The sequence below is a fragment of the Cladosporium halotolerans genome (assembly GCF_011745625.1).
Source record: "Cladosporium halotolerans strain TM138-S3 chromosome Unknown Sca41, whole genome shotgun sequence".
NCBI lineage: Eukaryota > Fungi > Ascomycota > Dothideomycetes > Cladosporiales > Cladosporiaceae > Cladosporium > Cladosporium halotolerans.
Genome location: NW_027191492.1, coordinates 44531 through 66608, shown reverse-complemented (window position 1 = coordinate 66608; position 22078 = coordinate 44531). Strand labels below are relative to the sequence as shown.

Genomic DNA, 22078 nt, shown 5'->3' with positions numbered 1-22078 from the left:
ATGCAAGATGTACATCAAGACATGTCGGATCAAGGCACCCTCAACATTCTCGCAGACGAGATACTAGCTGAGGTCGACAGCCTTTCCGACAGCGATCCTATTCACCAATGCGGCAAAGCCGCACTATCAATATTGAAGACTCGACCACGAGAAGCCTCCCAGCTTGCCAAAGACCACATCCAAAACCAGCCTTATCGTGAAGTTCGAGGATGCTGGTTGCGCCTGTACGAAGAAGCGAGCATTTACCAGGCAGCCGATCTCCTCCGTGATGCAGGAGACAGACAGTCTACGGCAGGCGATTGGATGTCAAATTTGGTGAGAGTCCTGGACCTCGGTCTCATAGTCTCAGGCGCGACAGTTCGTGGGGAGCTTTATGAGGCAATACTCGCCAACCTGGAGCCGTTCCTCGGAGAGACTGATCTGGGCGGCGAGCTCCCTTCCTCACTCCAAACGGCTCATCCACCTCCGTTGCAGTCAAACAACGCAGTCCCGTCAATGCGCCATCCAAGCCTTGAAGCCTTCCAAATCCACCTCGACACCCAAACCACTCCCCTCCTCCTCACGGACTCCATCTCAGACTGGCCCGCCCTACAAACCTGGCCCAACCCCTGCTACCTTCTCCGCAAAACCCTCGCTGGTCGCCGCCATGTGCCCGTCGAAATCGGCGCGACCTACACGCACGCCGACTGGCGACAAGCCATCATGCCCTTCCATCAATTCCTACACGACCACCTGCTCCCCAGCGCCCCCTCTGAAATCGGCTACCTAGGCCAGCACAACCTGTTCCGGCAAATCCCCTCTCTGTCGCTCGACATCCGCACACCAGATTACTGCTACGCATCGCCTCCCGAAACCCTCCCACGCAACGTCTCAAGAGCGCCACCCGTCGACGAGCCGCAGAAGAACATCTGGCTTGGCCCCGCCGGCACGCGCACGCCACTGCACACGGATCCCTACCACAATATCTTCTGCCAGGTCATGGGGCACAAGTATGTGCGGCTGTATCCGCCAGGCGCGACGGAGAGTTTGTATCCGAGGGGCGTTGATGAGAATGGAGTTGATGAGTCGAATACTTCGAGAGTGGAATTGCGGTTTGATCGTGATGGGAAGGGGAATTTGGCTGTGGAGGAAGAGGAGAGGTTCCCGCTGTTTGTGGCGCAAGAGGGCTATAGGGAAGTGATTGTGGGCCCGGGGGAGTGCCTCTATATACCCGCTGGTTGGTGGCATTATGTCGAGGCGCTGAGCGTGAGTTACAGCGTGAGTTTCTGGTGGAACTAATACTAGTCCAATCCCTAGTTGGGACGAACGAACAAAAACATTTCCAGATGTGTAAGACAACGTCGCCATCGGATTGATCAAAAGCCTGCGAACCCTATCTGTGAGATGAACACAACATCGAAGAACCTTGGGTCCGAGAGCGATGGGCGCACGCTGTCACAAGAAAAACAGAAGCACACGACGAGTAATGCGAGAGCTTTTCGAAGTCTTACGGCTGCCGCGAGACGCTCAATCTTTCGCGCTTCTCGCAAACCCGCGGCCTCCCGCCAAATATATCCTACACTCTGGCCAACCGACAATGCAGTCTTCTCGCAAACCTCGATCTGGACCAAGCCTCGCGTCCCACCAAACATCAATCTATTGCTTCTTGTGCTGCGCATACACAAAGTTTGCTCCTGCACAAAGAAACGTCAGCCACAGCCTCGATTCCAAACCTCTCACACCACCAAGCCTGGAAAAGCAGGCTGAAAAAAAAAAAAGCAAAACAAACGGACAATCCTCCAGGGGAAAACTCACCAACAACCCCCAACCCATTCGCCCTCGCCCACTCCCTAACGCCCACGCCCGCGGCGCCATTCTCAAACCCCCACCTCATCCTCCCGGCCGGAGCCCTCAGATCCAACCTCTCCGTCGTCCCGTTGACCGGCGCCAGAGCCACGAAAACGTACCTGTGCGCGCCGGTCTTGGGCGGCGGGCCGGGAGCCTTGTAGGGCATGAGCGTGGTGAAATTGCGCGCCTCGGCATCGAGACTGAAAGGCAGGAAAGCGGAGGGAGACGCGAGGGAGGTGAGCGGGACGTCCGTCGCGAGCCAGTGGCAGACTTGGCTCCATTTTGGGTCGTCGCGGGAGGGCGCGTCGGGGTCCGTGAGGGCGACTGTGAGTTGGATGCCGGAGAGGGGGTGGATGGGTTCGTCCTCGGGAGAGGAAGGGGAGGGGACGGTGTCGAGGAAGTGGATGCGCGGCTGCTTTTTGGCCTTCTTGGGTTTGATGTCGTTGCCGATCTCCGCTGAGGCTTTCTTCCAGTCGGCTGTGAGGGTGAGGAGGGGCGTGAAGGGGTCGAGGACGGTGGGGATTATGCTGGCTTTGCGGAGTCTGTTGTGGAAGAGGGATTAGGTTCTGGTGCCTTGGGGTTGATAACTGAGAGAGATGGCGGGCTTTACTCTGCAACCAGATCGAGATGCTTTGGTTTGGAGTCGAGAACAGGCTGTTGGTTGTCTGGCTGGTCGATTGGAGTGGGTGTGGCGAGGGCGGTGAGCGCCAGGACGGCGACTGTGGGCAGAAGCATCGTGTCTGTGGTGTTTGAGGTCAATCGAGAAGCATTCAATGTCGCCGAGTGACCTCTCCAGAGAATGGTAAGGTGAAGAAGACAGAAGCTCACGAATACCTTACACTTCCGATGCTGCTCGCGTGCCTCATGCCCCACTTGCCCAGATTCCCCAAGTCCAATGGTAGCGATCTGCACGTTGACGTGGGGAGAGCATCATGAGAAGCAGGACATCCGGTTTAGACATGTGATCCACTAAAGATCCCGTTGTCTTTGAATATCTAACTGGATATCTGCGGCTTCCTTTCAGATGGTAATTCTGGTGTACGTGCAAAGGTGCTAACACATGATTGGGCGCCACGTTACCACCAACCATTGATCACTGCGGTGGAAGTATTCTCTCTCAGCTTAATCAAAGTCCACTTGCCCGAATTATACCTGTCAACTAATAAGATGGAAATAGTGGCTTGTCCATATGTTATGTATGAAAGGGTATCGTCGTCCGCAAAATTTCCGACCAAGGAATTCGTAACAAATCGACCCATGACGCCTCGCTAAAATCAAATCATGACCAATACAAAACATCGGCGAGGACTCAAGAATCCTCAAGACCGCACTTCCATCCCCAGCCCACTCATCCCATCATCCCCTCAAAAGCTCTCCGCCCGACAGAAAACCTCACTCTCCGTAACAAACCCCATGTTCGTCGCAATGTTATAATCGCACACCTCCTTAGCTCCCAATCCCGTCATAGTCGCCGCGCAATCGCTGATGAGAATACAATCCCAGCCCCAGCTATACGCGTCCGTCAGGGTGCCCAGCAAACACTGATCCGTATTCACGCCGGCGAACAGCAGGGTCTTCTTCCCGCTCGCGCGCAGCCAGCGGTGCATGGGCAGCTCCGGGCTCCAGAGGCCGCTCATGCGGGCCTTGTGGAAGTGGACGTCGGAGGGGGCGACGTGCTCCTTGAGAGGGTCGTAGATGTCCGCGTTCCAGGTGTCGCGGAACAGGCAGCGCTCGCCGGACGCGAGCCGCGCGCCGAGCCCGACGTGCCAGCCATGGCCCTTCTCGTGCGCGAGGGCCTTGTTGAAGCCGCGCGTGACGGCGGGCGGCATGGCGCGCAGGTCGGCGTCGTCGATGCCCCAGTTCAGCCAGCAGACTTGGATGCCTTCTCTTCTGCACTTTTGGATGACGCTGATGAGGGGCTGGACGGTTTTGACGCCTTCGCTGTGGTCGTGGAAGGAGGGGTGGACGAAGTAGTTCTGCATGTCGATAACGACGAGCAGGGTCTTGTCTGGGTCGATCATGACGCCGCGGTGGTTGCGGATGCCGTCGTCGGCGTCAAGGGTGATTTTGCGAGTGCTGCCGCGGGAGAGGTCGAAGCGTTTGGTCTTGGGGTTGTAGAACCATTGGTCGTCGCCGCCTGAGGTGGAGGGGTCAGTGTGGGGCGTGGAGGGCGCAGAGGTACAGGGAGGTGGGAGGACTTCTAGGTACCGAATGCGACGTGGTCATCGACGTTGTGCTCGATGTTGATGTCTTTCTCCGTGAGGGCTACGTGGTTGATGTGCGCGACTTCGTCGAGGGAGATTGCTGAGGGAGCCATAGTGAGGACGATAGGGCAGGTGCGGTCGACTGTGGATGATCTGTTGTGGAGCGTTTGGACAGGTCTATATGAGCAGAGAGAGTTTGCTGTAGACCGTCTGCGCAGCGCTGTATATGTCGTGGCAGTCAAATCGGTGGATTGTAGCGGTGACTTGTTCGCGGATTGCAGATTGCAGTGAAGGTCAACGGGGTTGACGGGATGGAGAGCGCGAGGAGGAAACAAAGGAAAGGGACCTTTAAGGTAACAAACCCAGGCTGAGAGCGGGAGGAATGAGTCGGACGGTGAGCTGCTTATCTCTTGATCGTCTCACAAGATACCTTTAGATGAGAGACGGATCCGTGGCCGATCTGGGGATATCAGCAGCCAAGGCCGCGATAAGGCGGGCGATGGTTCGGGCGAGCGTTGAAAGGTGGGCGATAAGAGAGGGGGTGGGGACTGGCTTGTAAACAAGAACAGTCAAGTACCGGTCGGCCAAAGATGCGGCGCAGTGGCGCTGGCAGGTTCTCGACCATGTGCAACGTTTCCAATGCTTTGATCTTGAGCGAGATGGAGGTGCATATGAGGTTACCAGTGTCTGTACTTGTCAATGCAGCTAAGTGCTTCCTTATGCACCCCAGCGTGCGGAACAACGGAACGAAGGTCGCGTGCCTTGTATGGAGGGTGGATGGCAACATGAAGCAGCTCTTTGCTGATTTTGGCGAGACGGTATTGTTATGGGAGTGAAGAGTGCGAGCGTGCATCTATATTGCGCAGGAAGGGGAACTGATGAGATAGCAGTACCTAGAATATAATAATAAGGCATCTCCTAAGGTGTCACGGTCTGCCTCAGGCGAGAGTGACACCGAGAGCGACAGGCACGCGACGCGGCGAAGCGGAAGCGCGAACCGAGTGCGGGAGCGGGCGGTGACGTTGCGGCTGCGGCCAGCTATTTCCTGTACCTGTTCGCGTGCAGCCTCAGGCCGCCCGCCCTCCTCCGCGGTCTTGCAAGGCCAAACACCACCGCATGTGCCCGTCCAGTGCCATCCACGCCCGGCATCACCCTCAACTCTGTCTCAGCGCTGCGCCCGTAGCACCTCCGCCGCTGCTCTTTGCCCATCCTCCACCCTCCTTCGCTCTCGCCTACATCGCATCTTCGAAGTAACACCCTCCGCTTCTCCCCCTTCGCTTCTCCATCGGCTGTGTCTCAGACCTCCGCTGCGCCCAAAACAACCCGGATCGGCGCTGCGAGCCCGGCAAGGAAGCGCAAGCCCAGGCACCGCAACACCCAAACAACCGCGCCTCCTCCGCCGACTGCACCCACATCCCCTCGTTCTCCCACCACACGCAGCACACATCGCCAGCCATGGCCGCGCTCGGAGAGGACCTGCTCGGTGTGGTCAACAAGCTGCAGGACCTGGTCTTCAACACCATCGGCAACGACTCGCTCGATCTGCCGCAGATTGTTTGTGCACCCTCGCATCTACTCCCAAATTCACCTCGCTGACACTCGCGCAAAGGTCACAGTCGGCTCGCAGTCCTCCGGCAAATCCTCCGTCCTTGAAAACATCGTCGGCCGCGACTTCCTTCCTCGTGGTAGCGGAATCGTGACACGACGACCCCTCGTCCTCCAGCTTATCAACGTTCCCTCCTCGCGCAGCGACAGGCCCGAAGATGATGCCGTACACGTGCCTCACACTCCAGAGTCCGTCGCCGGTCAAGACGAGTGGGGCGAGTTCAACCACATCCCCGGTCGCCGCTTTTATGACTTCCAGGAAATCAAGAGGGAGATCGAGAACGAGACGAACAGGATTGCTGGCGCAAACAAGGGCATCAACAGACAACCCATCCACCTCAAGGTCTACTCTTCGCACGTTCTGAGCTTGACCCTGGTCGATCTGCCTGGTTTGACCAAGGTCCCCATTGGCGACCAGCCTACCGATATCGAGAAGCAGACGCGCAACCTCATTTCCGAGTACATCGCCAAGCCCAACAGCATCATCCTGGCTGTGTCGCCTGCAAACGTCGACATTGTCAACTCCGAGGCCCTCAAGCTCGCCCGTCATGTCGACCCTACAGGCAAGCGAACCATCGGTGTCTTGACCAAGCTCGACCTCATGGACCACGGCACCAACGCGCTTGATATCCTCTCCGGCCGCGTCTACCCTCTTAAGCTCGGATTCATTGGCACTGTCAACCGCTCGCAGCAGGATATCCAAGGCAACAAGAACCTGTCAGAGGCCCTCCAGGCAGAGCGCGAATTCTTCCGTATGCACCCGGCGTACCGCAACATGTCCACTCGTTGCGGAACACAATACCTTGCTAAGACCCTCAACACCACTCTTATGGGCCACATTCGTGAGAGACTTCCGGACATCAAGGCACGACTCAACACTCTAATGGGCCAGACGCAGCAGGAGCTGGCTTCTTATGGAGACGTCAAATTCACTGGCAAGGAACACCGCGGCTCCCTCATCCTGCAGCTCATGACCCGCTTTGCGACCATGTTCATCTCTTCCATCGATGGTACCAGCTCTGAAATCAGCACCAAGGAACTTTGCGGTGGCGCTCGCATTTACTACATCTTCAACTCTGTCTTCGGCAACAGCCTCGAGACCATCAACCCCACTCAGAACCTCTCAGCCCAGGACATCAGGACGGCCATTCGCAACTCCACTGGACCCCGACCATCGCTCTTCGTACCCGAACTTGCTTTCGATCTCCTAGTCAAGCCCCAGATCAAGCTGCTCGAGATTCCCAGTCAGCGCTGCGTCGAGCTCGTTTACGAGGAGTTGATCAAGATCTGCCACAACTGCGGCTTCAATGAGCTGGCTCGCTACCCTCGTCTGCAAGGCAAGCTCATTGAGGTTGTTTCCGATCTCCTGCGCGAACGCCTTGGACCCTGCTCGTCATACGTTGAGTCGCTCATTTCCATTCAGCGCGCATACATCAACACAAATCACCCCAACTTCCTCGGCGCAGCGGCAGCCATGAGCAGTGTAATGCAGGACAAGCAAGAGCGGGAGAAGAAGGCAGCGATGGAGGCAGAGAAGGCTAAGCGTGAAGCGCGCAGGAAGAAGGAACTGAACGGCGTCAACGGCGCAGAGGAGGGCGAAGAAGACACAGAGCACCAGCAAGCCCCCGGCGCATTGCCAGTACGTCCCGCAACCAAGAACAAGGAGAGCAGGAGCATGTCGCCCGCGATCGGCCGCGACGGCCACAGATTAGGACACAACGCCAGCATGTCCAACGGCACGGGCGGCGGTGTAGGCGCAGGAAAGGACAGCTTCCTCAACTACTTCTTCGGCAAGGAGAACGGCCCTTCGTCCGGCCCTCTGCCTCAACAGACCGCCATCACCCACGCCAGCAGGCACGTCAGCCAGAACCTCGAGCCCAGCATCAGCGCCAGCTTCCGACGAGGCGACACCCGCACGACAAGCCTGCCCGAGCCCGTCGCGGAGGAAGAGCACGCCGAGGAAAACACCGGCTTCGTAGGCCTCTCGAACTCCCAAGAACCAACCCCAGCTAACCCCTCCCAGCCCCACGACGAATCCAACCCCGCCCTGACCGAGCGCGAAGCCCTCGAAACCGAGCTCATCCGCCGCCTCATCTCCTCGTACTTCGCCATCGTGCGCGAGACGACCGCCGACCAAGTCCCGAAAGCCGTCATGCACCTGCTGGTCAACCACAGCAAGGACGTGGTGCAGAACCGGCTGGTCAGCGAGCTGTACAAGGAGGAGCTGTTCGAGGAGCTGCTGTACGAGGACGACGCGATCAAGAGCGAGCGCGAGAAGTGCGAGAAGCTGCTGGGCACGTACAAGGAGGCGGCGAGGATCATTGGGGAGGTTTTGTAGAAAAATTCTGATAGAGGGGTTTTTGGGTTTGTGTTGACATGCATGGTAGAGACAGAGAGAAAGAGGTCGTTTTTTTGACTTGCCACTCTTGGATTGGTTGGATGTCTTTTTTTTTTGGGACTGCTCGAGGAAAAGAAAGAGGAGGGAGCGGGAGCGGCAGTCCCTGTACACTATCCATCTACTCATCGGACCATATCGAAAAACTTGTACATTTCGTCTTTGGCTTGTGTGGACATTTTGTTTTTTGGGCTGTTTCGCATTCTCTTGATCTCACATTTCACAACGGGTTCTAGAAGGGCGTCGGCCATGAAGACACAAACGTATTTGTTGCTGTTCGAGCGCAGTTTCAAGGATGAAATGTGTGGTTTTGATACGTCTTTTGAGGACATCAGACAGAGATATACCTACAATCCGATCCGGTGATTCCTGGCGGCGACTGCTGAGCCTCGAGCTTGATGTCGCATCGTCTTGCCCCGCGTTTTCACGTTGCCCCACCATCCGACTTCTTCGTCACTTTTGGAAACATTTTATGGATTTCTAAGCCAGTGCTAGACTTTTCCTTTTCGCTCCTGGCATACTTACACACTCTTCATTCACGACCTTTACGAACGAAAAGAAGAAGCACCAGCGTATACACACGAATTTAATACTGCACACACGACCATGGCGGACCGCGACGACAGAATGCACGAGGCGGAGGACGACATGTTCGACGAGAACGAGGCGGAAGAGGTGGTCGAGCAGAACGAGGACGCGGCGATGGATTCAGGAGATGAAGATGGCATGGGCGACGACAATGGTGTGCTCGAAGAGATCATGATCCAGAACGACAGCGTCGCCCACTTCGACGGCCACAAGGACAGCATCTTCTGCATCGCGCAGCACCCCACGAGACCCGAGCTGGTCGTGACAGGAGGAGGCGACGACACGGCATACATGTGGGACGCGACACCTCCTGAGGGACCGCTGCTTCCCCAGAGCTACGAGACCAACCCGCAGCCGAAAGAACGCAAAGGCCAGCAGGTCATCTCACAATTCGAAGGCCAGGACGAGAGCGTCAACGCCGTCTGCTTCACCCTCCCGGCCGGTGAGTACGTCGTGACCGGCACTCTCGCCGGCAAGCTCAGCGCCTACCACACTCCCACCGCCCCCGGCGCCGCCAAACTCGTCGCCTCCGCCAAAGAAGTCGACGAAATCAACTGGCTCCTCCCCTGCCCCCACCCCGACTACCCCAACACCATCGCCCTTGGCGCCGCCGACGGCTCCGTCTGGATCTACACCATTAACGCCTCCGACGCCTCCAACCCCCTCACCATCTTCCAGACCTTCTTCCTCCACCAAGGCGCCTGCACAGCCGGCGCCTGGACGCCCGACGGCAAACTCCTCGCGACCGTCGCGGAAGACAGCAGCCTGTACGTCTGGGACGCCTTCGGCGACGCGGCCGCCGCAGGCCTCACCGACCCCTCCGGCGGCCAGGCCGTCGTCGCCCTGACCTCGCAAGACGAGCGCTTCTTCGTCGACGGCGGCCTGTACAGCGCCGCGATCTCTCCCGGCGGCGCGATCGTCGCCGTCGGCGGCGCAGAAGGGCACGTCCGCATCGTCGGCCTCCCGCGCCTGTCGCTCCCCGCGAGCGCCGTGAGCGCAACCTCTGGCTCGAAAGGCGCGGGCGCGCGCTCGAAGACCGGCGGGCAGAAGCAGGCGGGCGGCAAAGGCAATGCCTCGTCGGCGGCCGCGGGGCAGTCGGGCCAGATCTTGGCGAGCCTGCAAGCGCAGAGCGACGGCGTCGAGACGCTGGATTTCAGCCAGCCGCCTCTGACCTTGCTCGCGGCGGGGTCAGTGGACGGCAGCATAGCGCTGTACGACGCGGCGCACAACTTCGCGGTGCGGAGGCACATTAAGGAGGCGCATGAGGAGGAGGCTGTGATTAAAGTGGAGTTTGTCAAGGCTGGAGCCGCGGCGGGCGGGGAGAGAAATTGGCTGCTGACGAGTGCGGGCAATGATGGTGTTGTGAGGAGGTGGGATGTGAGGGGTGGTACTGCGGCGGCGAATCGGGGGTTGCTTGGGGAGATGAGGGGGCATAGGGGTGGTGGAGAGGGAGGTGGCATTCTGGGCTTTGTGCAGGGGGGTGGTGGAAAGGCGGTTGTCACCGCGGGCGATGATGGTGTTGGATTGGTGTTTGGGGCCGAGTAGAGATGGGTATGATGTTGGGATGTTGATGGATATACCATTTCATGAAGACTCAATTTTCTTTCTAAGCAAGCAGTTGATACGTTTGATCCGGCTTTCGATTCCAGGGCCCGATATAGATTTATCTGATAAACAGGGGTTTATTACGATATCAGAATGAGGCGTGGTCTCGTCTGAAGATTCAACAGGGTGAGATAATTCCGTTGATAGATCGAGATTTTTGAATCGAGTTGCAAATGGATCGAGAGAGAGAGTCGTGCTCCTCAAATCACCTGGGATGCCAGACACGGATCGGCAGTCACAACTTCTTCAGATAGCTCATCTTGTTCTCTTTCGAATATCAACCCGTCTAATGAGCAACCAAACAACCTACTCCCCTCTCCCCTTCTCCTTCTCATCCCTAATCTCCACACTCTCCCCCTTCAGCGCCCTCTCAACCCTCTGCTCCGTAACAAGATAAGCCCCCGGCAACCCCGTCTCCCTCCTCGCAACTTCAACCCCATCCTCCCCCCTCAGCCCCGCCCGCACCATACTCGCCACAGCCTTCCCACTCAACCACGTATTCGGCATGCCATGCCCCGTAAAACCCGCCGCAACAAAAACCCCCCTTCCCCCATCCCCAGGCACCGGCCCAACCCAAGGCACCTCATCGCGCGAAAAGCCCATAATCCCCGTCCACTCCGCGACAGCCGCCAACTCCGCGCCCGCATCCCTCCCCTCCGGCAACCCACACGCGTCCAGCAGCGTCCGCCTCAAATACCGCGCCGTCTTGGCCTCGACGACCCCGTCGTCCGTGACGCCCATGCTCTCGCCCAGATTCCGGCCGCCGCCGAACATCAGGTGCCCGCCCCGCGCCTCGGGCCGCTGGATGAGGTAGTCGTCGAGCCCGTCGCCCTCGAAGCCCATGCTCGTGTGCAGGCGCGCGGAGGGGCCGGAGAGGGAGGGCGGGGGCGCGAGGGCGGACATCTGGCCGCGGACGGGGACGATGAGGTCGGCGAAGGCGGGGAGGAGGTGGGAGGTGTAGGCGTTTGTGGCGAGGGCGATGGTCTTGGTGGCGATGGGGCCGCGGGGGGTGTGGACGGTGTGGGTGTGGGGGGAGGAGGGGTCGGAGGAGATGGAGAGGGCGGGGGTGAGGGTTTGGAGGTTTAGGGGTTTGGAGGGGGCGGTGAGGAGGGTGGAGAGGATGTGGGCGACGAGTTTGTAGGGCCAGAGGCGGGCGGCGAGGGAGGTTATGACGGCGCCTAGGGCGTGCGGGTGGTGGTATTTGGTGAGCGTGGGTTTGTCGGTGACGAGCGTCATGAGGTTGCCGAGCTCTGGTTTGGTGCGTTGGACGATGGCGATGTTGTCGCGGGCTTGAGCGAGCTTGGAGGCGCTGTAGATGCCGCGGACGCCGGGCTGGGCGTTCCATTCGCAGTCGATGGAGGAGGTTTCGATGAGGGATTTGAGGGTGTTGTAGTTCGACAGCTCGAAGTGGCCGATCTCAGGGTCGTGCGGGTATTCGAAGAAAATAGGCTGGCAGTGGCCGCCGTTCTGAAGGAGGGAGTTAGTGATTGTGTGGTTTAGTTATAGATACAGTCGGCTTACCCTTCCAGTTGCACCCCAGCACGCCTCTCTAGCCTCCAGCATAACAACATCGAGAGGCCGATCCGCAGAGCCATCGTTGTTGTTCAAGAGGTGGTGAGCGATGCTGGCGCCTGTGATACCACTTCCGATGATAACCACATCTGCAGTGGCGGGAAGCTCTCTAGTTGATCGATGGCCAAGCAGCAGTGGCGAAGGCTCCGAGTGCCAAAAGGAGTTGCTTGATTTCTCCGTTGGCAATGAGGTGGGTTGGCCCAGCTTGGGGAGGTCGGGAATCGTTCGCGCCATGTTTGCTGGAAGTACTGGTTCTGGTTGAGAGTCCGGGATGCTCGAAGGTGTTGTGTTCTCTCGAGTGGCCAAAGAGGATGGTCATATGTATTTGTCGTCGGATGCTTTTTCAGAACAGAATGCCGATTCCGTAAGGAGAGACCTAAGTAGATAAATCTTAATCGACACACCGATGTTGCAAGACGGAGTTCAGCGAGCCCGGAGTTGTGATGCTCTGCTGGTCTTATCTTCGGCAAAGAGCCGAGTCCCGATGAAATCATTGGGCGTCTGATGAAGTGGAGTCGAGCTTCAGCTTCAGCTGCCGCCTTGCTTGCTGCCTTCCAAGTTGGGCGCTGTATGATTGTTTCTTGCATGAAGAGAGACCAGTATGGAACATATTGAATTGTACTAGACGAACGCCGTGTCGAGTGTTTCTCTATTTCCTGTCATGCTATACCTCTGAACGCCGAACGCCGGCAAACACAGCCACATGTCAACGAAACAGGCTTGAGGTGGTAGCGATTTCGAGACCTGCTAATCATGTTGCATTCGCAAATGCGACGAGACATTACTGTATGATGTGTAGCAATATCGACAAGTCATCCCAAAATTTCCTCAAGACCCAAACCGGAGAGAGAAAAGCGCTCAAAAGATACCACCCATGCACATGATAATCCCCATCCTCACAGCTTCGCCCCACTCTTCTTCATCCTCTCCCTCTCCCGATCCCTCATCATCCTCCGCAAAATCTTCCCACTCGGGCTCTTCGGCACGATATCAATGAACTCCACCCCGCCCCTCAACCACTTGTGATTACTCTTATGCTTCTCGACATGCTGTTTGATCTGCCTCTTCAGCAGCGCGTCGCTCTCCTCGATGGACCCGGGGGCCTTCACCACGAAAGCTTTGGGGACCTCGCCTTCGCGGTCGGACGGGACACCGATGACTACGACGTCAGAGACGGCAGGGTGCGTGAGAAGGTGCGCCTCGAGCTCGGCGGGGGCGACTTGGAGGCCCTTTACCTTGATGAGTCTGGTTCGGGGTCAATCAGCAAGATGTTGCGGATGATACGGGGAGATCCTGAGGGAGAACAAACTCTTTGATGCGATCCACGATGAAAATGTGCTCGTTGCCGTTCGGGCTCCGCCGCACAACCGCCTCGTCGCCCGTCCGCATGTACCGGCCATCCTGCTCCTCGACGAACGTCTCCTTCGTCGCCTGCTCGTTCTTCAAATACCCCAGCGTGACGCTAGGCGAGTTCACCCACAGCTCGCCCGGCTGGTCGTAGCCCGTGATCTCGTTGCCCTCGACCGTCACCAACCTCGCCTTGACGCCCGGCAGCAAGCTGCCAGAGCTGCCGAACCAGATGTCGCCGGAGACGGTCGCGCAGACGACGGTCGCCGTCTCCGTCAGCCCGTAGCCCTGCCGGATGTCCCAGGCGGGAAACATGCCCTGCAAGTCTTCCGCGGTCTCCTTGCCCAGCGGCGCGGCGCCCGTGAAGCAGCCGTGGACGGAGGAGAGGTCGTACTTCTTGACGATGTCCTTGGCGTTGGTGAGGTGGATGATCATAGGCGGGACGAGGTAGAGGGTGGCGATCTTGTAGTCCTGGATGGTCTGTAGGAGGAGCTTGAAGTCGTATTTGGGCAGGACGACGACGCCGTCGCCGCGGTAGGGCCCGACGTGGGCGATGACGATGAGCCCGTAGATGTGCGAGAGGGGCAGCAGGCCGAGGCAGTTCTCCGTCCACTCGGCGATGTTGTGCTTGGCCTTGCGGGCGTCGCGGGAGGGCTGCTCCTTCGTGCGCACCTGGAGGGTGTTGGCGATGACGTTCTTGTGCGAGATCATGACGCCCTTGGGCAGGCCGGAGGTGCCACTGCTGTAGCAGAGGAAGGCGACCTTTTTGGCGCCATCGTCTTCTTTCCAATTGAGGGCGGGGAGTTTGGGGAGCTTGGTGCCTTCGGCGATGAAGTCGTCGATCGTCTTGTGGCCTGCTGTGGAGATGCCGCCGGCGATTTCGTCGGGGATGGGGAGGATGAAGATTCGCGAGGGTGGGATGCCGGCTTTGGCGCAGGCTTCTTTGGTCGTTTCGAGTTGAAGGGCGCTGGTGAAGATTGCTTTCGCGCCGGAGTGTTTCAGCTGGAATTCAAGGTCGCCCGCGCTGTATGCTGCGTTGGCGGCGGTGAGGATGCCGCCGAGTTTGTGGACCGCCCAGCACAAGGGAAGGTAGTCGATGGTGTTGACGCTGAAGGCTGCGACCGTCTTGTCCCATTCTGATCCTTCGTTGGGCTTGAAGCCGAGTTCTTTGCCTAGTGCTCGCGCGAGGTGATCGACGCGCTCTTTTACTTCGAGAAAGCTGTACTGTCTGCCGGAGATGCCGCACTGGAAGGGAGCGTTGGAGTAGCCTAGCGGGTAACGACCGTAGTTTTCATCGAACATGAACTGCTCGAGGGAGATGTGGGTGGGGATGTCCGGCAGGGCGGGCACCCATGAAGGTGTTTCGAACGGCATGTTTGGCAAAAATGTATGTCAAGTCGAAAGGCGGAATGGAGGAGGGCGGGAGACGTGATCACGAAGACACGGGCGGCATGTATGCAAGAATATGGGCCAGACCGAGGCTATTGCATCAATGCCAATGGGCTAGGGCACGAATAGTGGAGGGGCTATTCAAATAGGAGCACGAGAGCTATAAAGGCTTTTGGGGCGCGTTGGCGTTGCGGCGAAGGATCAAAGGAGGTTCGAAAGAGAGTTTGGAAAGTTCCGTGGAAAAAGGACGATCAAGATGTTGTGGAGATGGTCGTGTATGCGGAGTTGAGGAAGCGTTTCGGAAGAATCGGCGGGCACATCAGACGTGCCCACTCGGCGCAGGCTGGGGCGGAGGGCTGGTCGAGCTGATGTCGCGGCTTACCGAGGATGGCAGGCGTGGCAGGGAGTGGATGGAGTGGCAGAGTGGATGCCTCAGATGCCTCAGACGCCTCAGTCCCGTCGCATCCCCGCACTCCACGTTGTGCCCGGACTTTTGGGTGGTGGAGTGCAGCGACGTGACGCAGCCACCGAACTCTGCAGTGTCTGCCTCGGCCGAGTCGTGGCCGTCGCTCGGGCGATTACCACATCTGCCATCGCGCTCAGCTCTGCGCGTGCGGGCATCGACCTCAGGCAGGCCATCTGCTGTGCAGCGTGGCGCCCGAGTTTCGACCTTGTCTTGCGGGCGCGAAAGAAGAGAGACCGCAACGACACGCACGTACTCGGTCGCCGGCACGACGTCGGCAGCCCGTGTACTGTACTGTACGTATGACGACCGCATGTACATACAGAGACAGGGATCGTGCTCGTTCCTACATACACCTACCCTGATTGCGACACAAGATCTGCGTTCGACAGGTACCTACTGTACGTACCGTACCGCAAGGGAAGCCATCTTCACTGATGCCATGAGCATGTCACGGCGGAGGCCATGACTCCTTGGCCAAAGCTCGTACGGGTCACTTGTGATGAGACGGGCGCCTTCGAATAGTGATGAGAACAAGAAACATCGAAACCGATGCTCGATCTTGACCGGAAAACCCGCATCATTCGCATCAACTTTCGTCCGGAACGCGAACCCGCTAAAATTGGGACCTATCGATCTACACGAGACCCTTCGCACGAGATGCGCGGAGATGCCCGACAGACGTGCATGATCATCTCTCGATCCCTGGAAAGCTGCTAAGCCTGCAAACACTTCGCGCACATTTCTCGGATCTTATCTCCACCATCATCATCAGCTACCACTCTTCTCACGCGTGGCTTCCCCTGCGTCGACAGCAGCGCTCCGAGTCAGGTTGACATCCTCCTCAGTGACGGTGGCCTTTGCAGAGTCGCGAGCCGACACGCCCTTTTGAAACTGCGCACCGGAGTTAGTTCCGAGACTGGTTAGTCCGCAATTTGAACGCTCTCACCAGGATGTCCATCTCTCCAAACGTCCTGTCCTTGGTCTCGGGTAGGCGAAAATAGCCCCAAGTCAGCGTCAGTGTCGCGAGTACGGCCCAGAAGAAAGCCTGCGATGTCAGCAGATGACGTGAAGGAGGGTAATATTGTCCATTTCATCGCACTCACCGTCTTTCCCTTCAGATTCCAATCGCCAGGCGACATGAACTTCGGTTGCAAGATACCGCCGAAGATGATGTTGCCAAAGTAGTACACACTTCGTCCGAGCACGACCGTCTGCGTCCGCAGCCTCGTGGACCCAATCTCCGCCACGAGCGTGTACACGATCGGCCCAACAGACATGGAGTACACACCAAGCCAGACGACGCAGAGCAGCGACTGGCCCCAAGACAGCGGCATGTTCTGGCTCGGCAGAGACAAGAACCCAATCGTCCAGAGAATAGCCGTCAGCGTCGCGAACCCAGTCAGCCAGATCGTCCTTCGCCCAAACCGGTGAATATAAAACCACGACAACACCGTCCCGACGAAGCACAGCCCCTTGCCGCCCAACGTAATCGCATAAGCAATATTGTCCGCAATGCCAACCTGCTGGAAGAAGAAACTCCCACTGTAGCACAGCGCGCCGCCATTGGTGATATGCGACATGAACGCCATGCACGCGATCTCCGTGCGCCGCAGGTTCGTTCCGCGCAGAGCGTCCCAGTACGTCGCGCCCGCGCGCTCTTCTTCCTCGAGCTTGTTCGTGTGCACCATCAGCGCCACCGCGTTGTCGTAGTTGATGTTGTGCTTGGGGTTTGATAGTCGTTTCAGCGACGCCTTCGCAGCTTCGAGCCGGTTTTGCCGGACTAGGTACCAGGGTGATTCTGGCGCGAAGTAGGCTGCCAGGGCCAGGGGGACCGGCCACATCCACTGGATTGAAGTCAGTACGGGATCTCGTCACTGGCCCACACCAACAAAAAAACTCGATGCTCAATCCTCACCTGCAGCGCAAACGGAATCCTATACCCCCACTGCGTCGGATTATCCACCAGCGCATTCAATATCAACGCGCTCAAAAACTGCCCAATAACCCAACACAAATTGATATACGCCGTCAAATACCCCCTGATAGCCAACGGCGTGACCTCCGCCGCATACGACGGCCCCGTCGTCGCAAACACGCCCCACGGCACATTACACAGCGTCTGCCCGACGAGCAACACCTCGATGTTCGGCGCGAAAAACACGACGAAGATAAACGCCGACAGCCAGAACAGGCTGCCGATGAGGACCTTGCGGTGGCCCCAGCGCGCCGTCGCCCAGCCGTTCATCAGCGCGCCGACGATGTTGGCCACGGCCGCCAGGCAGTTGAAGCGCTGCTGCCAGGTGGAGGAGATCTGGAAGCCGCTGTCGGCGTCGAGGTAGGCGCCGTACTTGCGCCGGAAGGTCGGGTAGCCGTAGAAGGAGCCGAGGAGGGTTACGTCGTAGCCTTCCATTATGACCGTCATGGAGATGACTATCAAGCATTGTTAGCGTGACGTCCTTTCGGTCACTGCGTGGGATGGATGAGCGGTCTTACTGAACGACCAGAACGCCGCGCGCTTGTACGTCTTGAAGCCCTCGACGAAGCCCACGCTGTGCTCTGCGGCGGTCGCTTCCATCGCGCCGGCGTTGAGCGCTTTGTCGTGGAGGTCGACATTCTCGAGGTGCTTGAGGTCTTGGTCTGATTTCTCGTCGGCGTGGACGGCGTCGCGCTTGGGAGTCGACATGATTGTAACGGTCAACCGCGCTCGCAGGAGCGGTAACTTTGATCGAACGACCGGGTAGGGGACTATGTGCTTTTCATGTTCTTACTTTACTTGGGGAGACAGTACACGACGGGCTTCTTGCCGGTACGGCTAATCTCCAAGTGAACGCCACACATCCCATAATCCTTTTCGCGATCCCATGACAAGACACTCGCTCCTCGTTCCAGACCCGGCCCAAAGCTCTCAATGGCCGCTGTCAGACTTCGCTCCTCAAACTAGGACCGGCGGCCCGGCCAAAGCGACATCTACACCGTCCTGCTGGCTCTCTCTGCAAAGAGTGGAGGGCGATTCGTGGAACATATCCTGAAGCCAAGAACGTTTCTATCCGGTTTCATGCGGTGCAGGATGGTTGGCGTGGGGAGGACTGGAGAGCTTTGGCTGGATCTGGCTACTCGGGCTTCTTCGCTTAGGTCGTGGCGTGAGGGGTAGGCGGGTTGGAGTCTGGGGTATGGAAGGAAGATAGAGGTGGATGGCGGAGTTGGATTAGGGTTTGGGGAGGGATGGAAAAGGTATCATTGGAGGGTACTCTGGGCTGTGCTCGCTGTGTTGGCCGAAGGTGGTTGTTGGCAGCCTTCTGTCCTCGGCTTGAGTTGCGTCCGAAGGCTTTCTCATTGCTCGCTATTATAGCAGTTGAGGCTGACCACTCAGCACTGGGCGGATTTTAGATGAAGCATTTCAACTAGATTGGTTTCACGATTTCGTAGACCGTCAAAAAGCACAACATCCGATTTTCCATCATTAACCTCACGTCCGTCAGGAATAGCTCCCCGCGGAACCTCGGGCCATTAAATACAAAAGAATGTCGTCAAAATATTGAGCGAGCCGATCACTTCGACAAAATCTCGACCATACCGGGACCTTCGTATCGAATCTTATTTGTCGCATTCCCAGACTGTCGATCGGCCGCCCTCTTCCGAAAGAATCTGGAAATTTAGTCAGTGATTGCATGAGCTCAGCATCTGCCAGTACACTCACAAGATTGTCCCAACGATAGCAATCAAAGCAGGCACGCCGAGCCCGACACACAACCCTATGATCAGTCTTGTATCAGTTCCTCCACTAGAGGACGATGCCGATCCTTCTCCAGACTCAGAAGTCTCGCCCGGCGGCACGTAAGACGTCGGCGAGCCCGATGTCGGCTCAAAGGTCGCAACGTTTGGGCCAAAGCCGCTTGTAACGCGGACCCGCAGTGATCGTTTAACATAGCTGAGCCGATACTGGGTCCAGATCTTCATGTGTGCTTTTGTCATGCCAGCCGTTGATGATCTCGTCAGTGCCGTTGGCCAGACCGTTCGCTCGATTGGCGGGTGCTCTCCAGATCATGGCTGCAGCCGGATGATCATCTCGTGGCTCGTTCTGCCCCTGTGTCTCGGTCAGATTCTCACGGTATGTGCCTCCCGGAACTGCATAATCATTCCAGAAAATGCCACGTCGCTGAAGCTCTGGTATCAAAAGCTCAATCACGTCGGTGAATGTGCCGGGTATCAGAGCGTAAGCCTGAGACGTTGTCAGCCGTGTTGGAGCACAAGCATGTGAATGTGGTACCTACGATGTTGAAGCCGTCAACATCACCTTCATTCACCCATCGTTCCATTTCGTCGGCAACCTTCTCAGGCGTGCCAACACTTGTTGCTCCGAGACCGCCGACTGTAATTCGACCGACGTCAGCAAGGAATGATGAAGAGAGTAGATGTCACTAACGCACCCATAATATGCTGCGCTAGCGTCTTCTTCGTCCACTTCCCTCCATTGACATCTGGCGCCGTCTTGATTAGATTCCGAATATATCCCTGGATGGCGTTGCTTTTTACGTATTTCAACTCCTCGTCTTCTCTGTAGGGCGCCATATCGACGCCTGTCCAGCCGCCGAACAACGCCAGCGCACCCTCATAGTCGCCGTAATGTATGAGATCGCGGTACTTCGCTTCCGCTTCCTCCTGTGTCCGACCAAGGATCGGGCAGAATTTGGCAAGCACTTTCAAACTCCCGGGATCGCGACCATTGGCCGCCATCTGTGCTCGTACATCTGCCACCGCGTCTTTGACGCCCGCCGGGCTATGAGTGGAGACGAAGATGGCCTCGGCGTGTCTGGCGGCGAAAGCTCTGCCCGCCTTGCTCGTACCAGCCTGCATGATGACCGGCGTGCGTTGAGGCGAGGGCTGGCAGACATGCGGTCCAGGAACCTTGAAATACTTGCCTTCGTGATTGATCTCACGGACGAGGGTTGGGTCGCTGTAGATGCCTGCTTTGGCGTCGAGCTTGACGGCGTCAGAGCGCCATGATGAGTTCCAGAGTTTGTACACGACTTGCATGTACTCTTCGCAGATGGCATAGCGCTCGTCGTGTTCTGCTTGCTCTTGGCCATTAGTTAGGTTGCGGGCTGCGCTGTTGAGGTATCCGGTGACGACGTTCCAACCGACCCTGACTTCTGTCAGTGATGGGCTAGATGGAGAACATATGGCGATTTCCTTACCGGCCACCAGTAAGATGATCTACGGTACTCAGTCTCCGAGCAAGATGGTAAGGCTGTTCATAGCTAGTCGACACAGTACACCCGAATCCTAGATTTTCCGTCGCAGCTGCCATCGCAGGGATAAGCGAGAGCGGCTCGTTGACTGGCCATTGAGCACCAGATTTCACAGCATGATCCAGAGTCTTATCGTAGACATCGTAGCCACCAAGCACATCCGCGATGAACATACCATGAAATTTGCCTTTCTCCAACTCCTGTGCTAACTTAATCCAGTGTTTGACCGAATTGAAGTCTGAAGAGTGATCGTCAGGGTGCTTCCATAGTCCCGGGCTCTGATGGCCGGAGCCTGCAGGCTGTCAGCATCCGAGATGGGCACGAATCTCACATAGTGGCATGCAAGCATACACATCTCAACGAATGCATTGAGAACCAGCCGCCTCTTAGGCTGACCGTCCCGCGCGAACGCCACATGCTTGGTATCGGCCGTCATTTTGCGGACAAAAAAAAACGGTGGTGCGAAGAATACATGGAGAAGAAGGGTTGCTGTACCGGTACTACTGTCGACTGGCGATTGCGTGCGTTCATAGAGCGGGGCCAGAATGGCGTGCTCGAGAAGCCGGTTGGTCTAGGATTGATGAGAGTCGTCTTGACAGCAAGTTTCCGTCGCAGTCCTACAATCCGAGCATCTTTCACAGGTCCCAATCAAGTCTGCCCGCGCTCTCAGCATTTTTCGCATTTTCTCGTCATGAAGTCAAACGCTCGTTACTTCAGGAAGTCCTGACTGAGTCGACTTTCCCGTAACGAGCTGCGGCCATACGCATGGCCCATAAAGCTCCGCGCATTGAATAAGTGCGAGTTGAATAATACAGAGGAAAAGTTCGAAGTTGTGCGCCCAACGGCGTGGAAGGAGGCGTCGGAATGTCAAGACCAGTCGGTCAACGGTGCAGGCTGTCACGCGGCTTTGGCTCCGGCTTGCGCTTCGGAATGCGGAGAGTTGATTTCATCGATCCGGGGTGATGTGGGGAGCTCATCCCACGTTCCTGGGCTCTGCGCCTTTCACTGACCGCACCGCGTAACCATGCTTATCATTGGGTGCCGCGATTGACAGTGTGGTACGCTGCACTCGCTGCCGTCTCGGCGGCGGGCCCAGAGCTCCGGCAGAAATGCTCAACCCCCTTCCAGATCACAGACTTCCGTCTAGTCCCTTTCGATACCTTCGTTAATCAGACTCCCTCATCGGCCATGTCAGGACCTTCTTTGTACAATGCTCTAGCTTCCACTGCAACAGAGTGGGTCACGGCCACCAGACCGAATACTGAAGGCAGCAATGACATCGATATCGACCGCATATACTCCCGCCTCTCCCCAAGTGCGATCCTCCGCTTCGGGCACAAGCACTTTGTGTCCACTACACCGCATCTACAACGCGATGAATCGCCTCGAGATTTCGTGGCCCGATTAAAGAGCATGTCGGCCGCTTTCCAAACGTGGAGTATCGATGTCCAAGATGTCAACGTCGACACAGAGAAGAAGAGCGCGGTGGTACGGGCGGTATTCCACATGCAGGCGAAGAACGATCCAGAAGTCATACACAACGAAATACTGTTTTGGTGCCAAATGGACGATACCGGCGAGAGGGTCTTGCGGTCGACAGAGTTTGTGGATCCGGCGGCTTTACAGGCGCTGGCACCAAAATTGAAAGCTGCTGCCGCATCGAATGAATAGGTTGAAAGCTACTGATGGTATCGATACATCCTTGCCAAGGGCATTGCTGGTACTTATTCAAGACTCCGACGTCGTGGGTCGTAAGGGAGATTGATCTTGGTCTCGGTGTCGCGCGCTCGCCGACCGTACCCATCCACACGGTTCCTAGTTCATATACCGC

General features: G+C 57.4%; 10 protein-coding genes across 10 annotated transcripts; 4 read left to right on the top strand and 6 right to left on the bottom strand.

The window, feature by feature from the left end:
* Positions 1-21: 21 nt before the first annotated feature.
* WHR41_08207 (uncharacterized protein) lies at positions 22-1278 on the top strand (the record flags this gene model as incomplete). The annotated part of the gene is made up of 1 exon (XM_069376811.1): positions 22-1278. One exon carries the CDS (start codon positions 22-24, stop codon positions 1276-1278), a length of 1257 nt encoding a protein of 418 aa, XP_069226094.1.
* On the bottom strand, positions 1214-2683 carry WHR41_08206 (uncharacterized protein). The gene is made up of 3 exons (XM_069376810.1): positions 2438-2683; positions 1795-2369; positions 1214-1673 (listed from the first exon to the last, which is right to left on the bottom strand). Exons 1-3 carry the CDS (start codon positions 2560-2562, stop codon positions 1636-1638), a joined length of 738 nt encoding a protein of 245 aa, XP_069226093.1. The 5' UTR covers positions 2563-2683; the 3' UTR covers positions 1214-1635.
* Positions 2684-3191: 508 nt separating this feature from the next.
* WHR41_08205 (uncharacterized protein) lies at positions 3192-4990 on the bottom strand (the record flags this gene model as incomplete). The annotated part of the gene is made up of 2 exons (XM_069376809.1): positions 4036-4990; positions 3192-3964 (listed from the first exon to the last, which is right to left on the bottom strand). Exons 1-2 carry the CDS (start codon positions 4142-4144, stop codon positions 3192-3194), a joined length of 882 nt encoding a protein of 293 aa, XP_069226092.1. The 5' UTR covers positions 4145-4990.
* A 183-nt stretch (positions 4991-5173) lies between these two features.
* On the top strand, positions 5174-8332 carry WHR41_08204 (uncharacterized protein). Its single transcript, XM_069376808.1, has 3 exons — positions 5174-5585; positions 5641-7611; positions 7660-8332. The coding sequence occupies exons 1-3, from the start codon at positions 5487-5489 to the stop codon at positions 7972-7974; spliced, it is 2385 nt and encodes a 794-aa protein (XP_069226091.1). The 5' UTR covers positions 5174-5486; the 3' UTR covers positions 7975-8332.
* Positions 8333-8637: 305 nt separating this feature from the next.
* On the top strand, positions 8638-10164 carry WHR41_08203 (uncharacterized protein; the record flags this gene model as incomplete). The annotated part of the gene is made up of 1 exon (XM_069376807.1): positions 8638-10164. One exon carries the CDS (start codon positions 8638-8640, stop codon positions 10162-10164), a length of 1527 nt encoding a protein of 508 aa, XP_069226098.1.
* Positions 10165-10530: 366 nt separating this feature from the next.
* WHR41_08202 (uncharacterized protein) lies at positions 10531-12203 on the bottom strand (the record flags this gene model as incomplete). Its single annotated transcript, XM_069376806.1, has 2 exons — positions 11746-12203; positions 10531-11691 (listed from the first exon to the last, which is right to left on the bottom strand). The coding sequence occupies exons 1-2, from the start codon at positions 12028-12030 to the stop codon at positions 10531-10533; spliced, it is 1446 nt and encodes a 481-aa protein (XP_069226097.1). The 5' UTR covers positions 12031-12203.
* A 328-nt stretch (positions 12204-12531) lies between these two features.
* WHR41_08201 (uncharacterized protein) lies at positions 12532-14904 on the bottom strand. Its single transcript, XM_069376805.1, has 2 exons — positions 13106-14904; positions 12532-13041 (listed from the first exon to the last, which is right to left on the bottom strand). The coding sequence occupies exons 1-2, from the start codon at positions 14515-14517 to the stop codon at positions 12693-12695; spliced, it is 1761 nt and encodes a 586-aa protein (XP_069226096.1). The 5' UTR covers positions 14518-14904; the 3' UTR covers positions 12532-12692.
* An 862-nt stretch (positions 14905-15766) lies between these two features.
* WHR41_08200 (uncharacterized protein) lies at positions 15767-17681 on the bottom strand (the record flags this gene model as incomplete). The annotated part of the gene is made up of 5 exons (XM_069376804.1): positions 15767-15889; positions 15945-16043; positions 16102-16842; positions 16914-17428; positions 17492-17681. 5 exons carry the CDS (start codon positions 17679-17681, stop codon positions 15767-15769), a joined length of 1668 nt encoding a protein of 555 aa, XP_069226095.1.
* A 676-nt stretch (positions 17682-18357) lies between these two features.
* On the bottom strand, positions 18358-21120 carry WHR41_08199 (uncharacterized protein). The gene is made up of 6 exons (XM_069376803.1): positions 20599-21120; positions 20194-20539; positions 19426-20141; positions 19270-19367; positions 18696-19217; positions 18358-18643 (listed from the first exon to the last, which is right to left on the bottom strand). The coding sequence occupies exons 1-5, from the start codon at positions 20681-20683 to the stop codon at positions 18918-18920; spliced, it is 1545 nt and encodes a 514-aa protein (XP_069226082.1). The 5' UTR covers positions 20684-21120; the 3' UTR covers positions 18358-18643; positions 18696-18917.
* A 315-nt stretch (positions 21121-21435) lies between these two features.
* WHR41_08198 (uncharacterized protein) lies at positions 21436-21918 on the top strand (the record flags this gene model as incomplete). Its single annotated transcript, XM_069376802.1, has 1 exon — positions 21436-21918. One exon carries the CDS (start codon positions 21436-21438, stop codon positions 21916-21918), a length of 483 nt encoding a protein of 160 aa, XP_069226081.1.
* Positions 21919-22078: the final 160 nt, after the last annotated feature.

Coding starts and splice junctions, on each gene's coding strand:
- WHR41_08206 (XM_069376810.1), bottom strand. CDS start 2,562: ATGCTTCTGCCCACAGTCGCCGTCCTGGCGCTCACCGCCCTCGCCACA. Junction 2,370..2,437: donor CATCTCGATCTGGTTGCAGA/GTAAAGCCCGCC, acceptor CTTCCACAACAG/ACTCCGCAAAGCCAGCATAA. Junction 1,674..1,794: donor GAATGGGTTGGGGGTTGTTG/GTGAGTTTTCCC, acceptor TTCTTTGTGCAG/GAGCAAACTTTGTGTATGCG.
- WHR41_08204 (XM_069376808.1), top strand. CDS start 5,487: ATGGCCGCGCTCGGAGAGGACCTGCTCGGTGTGGTCAACAAGCTGCAG. Junction 5,586..5,640: donor CGCTCGATCTGCCGCAGATT/GTTTGTGCACCC, acceptor ACTCGCGCAAAG/GTCACAGTCGGCTCGCAGTC. Junction 7,612..7,659: donor CCGAGGAAAACACCGGCTTC/GTAGGCCTCTCG, acceptor AACCCCTCCCAG/CCCCACGACGAATCCAACCC.
- WHR41_08201 (XM_069376805.1), bottom strand. CDS start 14,517: ATGCCGTTCGAAACACCTTCATGGGTGCCCGCCCTGCCGGACATCCCC. Junction 13,042..13,105: donor ATCGTGGATCGCATCAAAGA/GTTTGTTCTCCC, acceptor ACCCCGAACCAG/ACTCATCAAGGTAAAGGGCC.
- WHR41_08199 (XM_069376803.1), bottom strand. CDS start 20,683: ATGACGGCCGATACCAAGCATGTGGCGTTCGCGCGGGACGGTCAGCCT. Junction 20,142..20,193: donor GATCATCTTACTGGTGGCCG/GTAAGGAAATCG, acceptor GACAGAAGTCAG/GGTCGGTTGGAACGTCGTCA. Junction 19,368..19,425: donor GCTAGCGCAGCATATTATGG/GTGCGTTAGTGA, acceptor GTCGAATTACAG/TCGGCGGTCTCGGAGCAACA.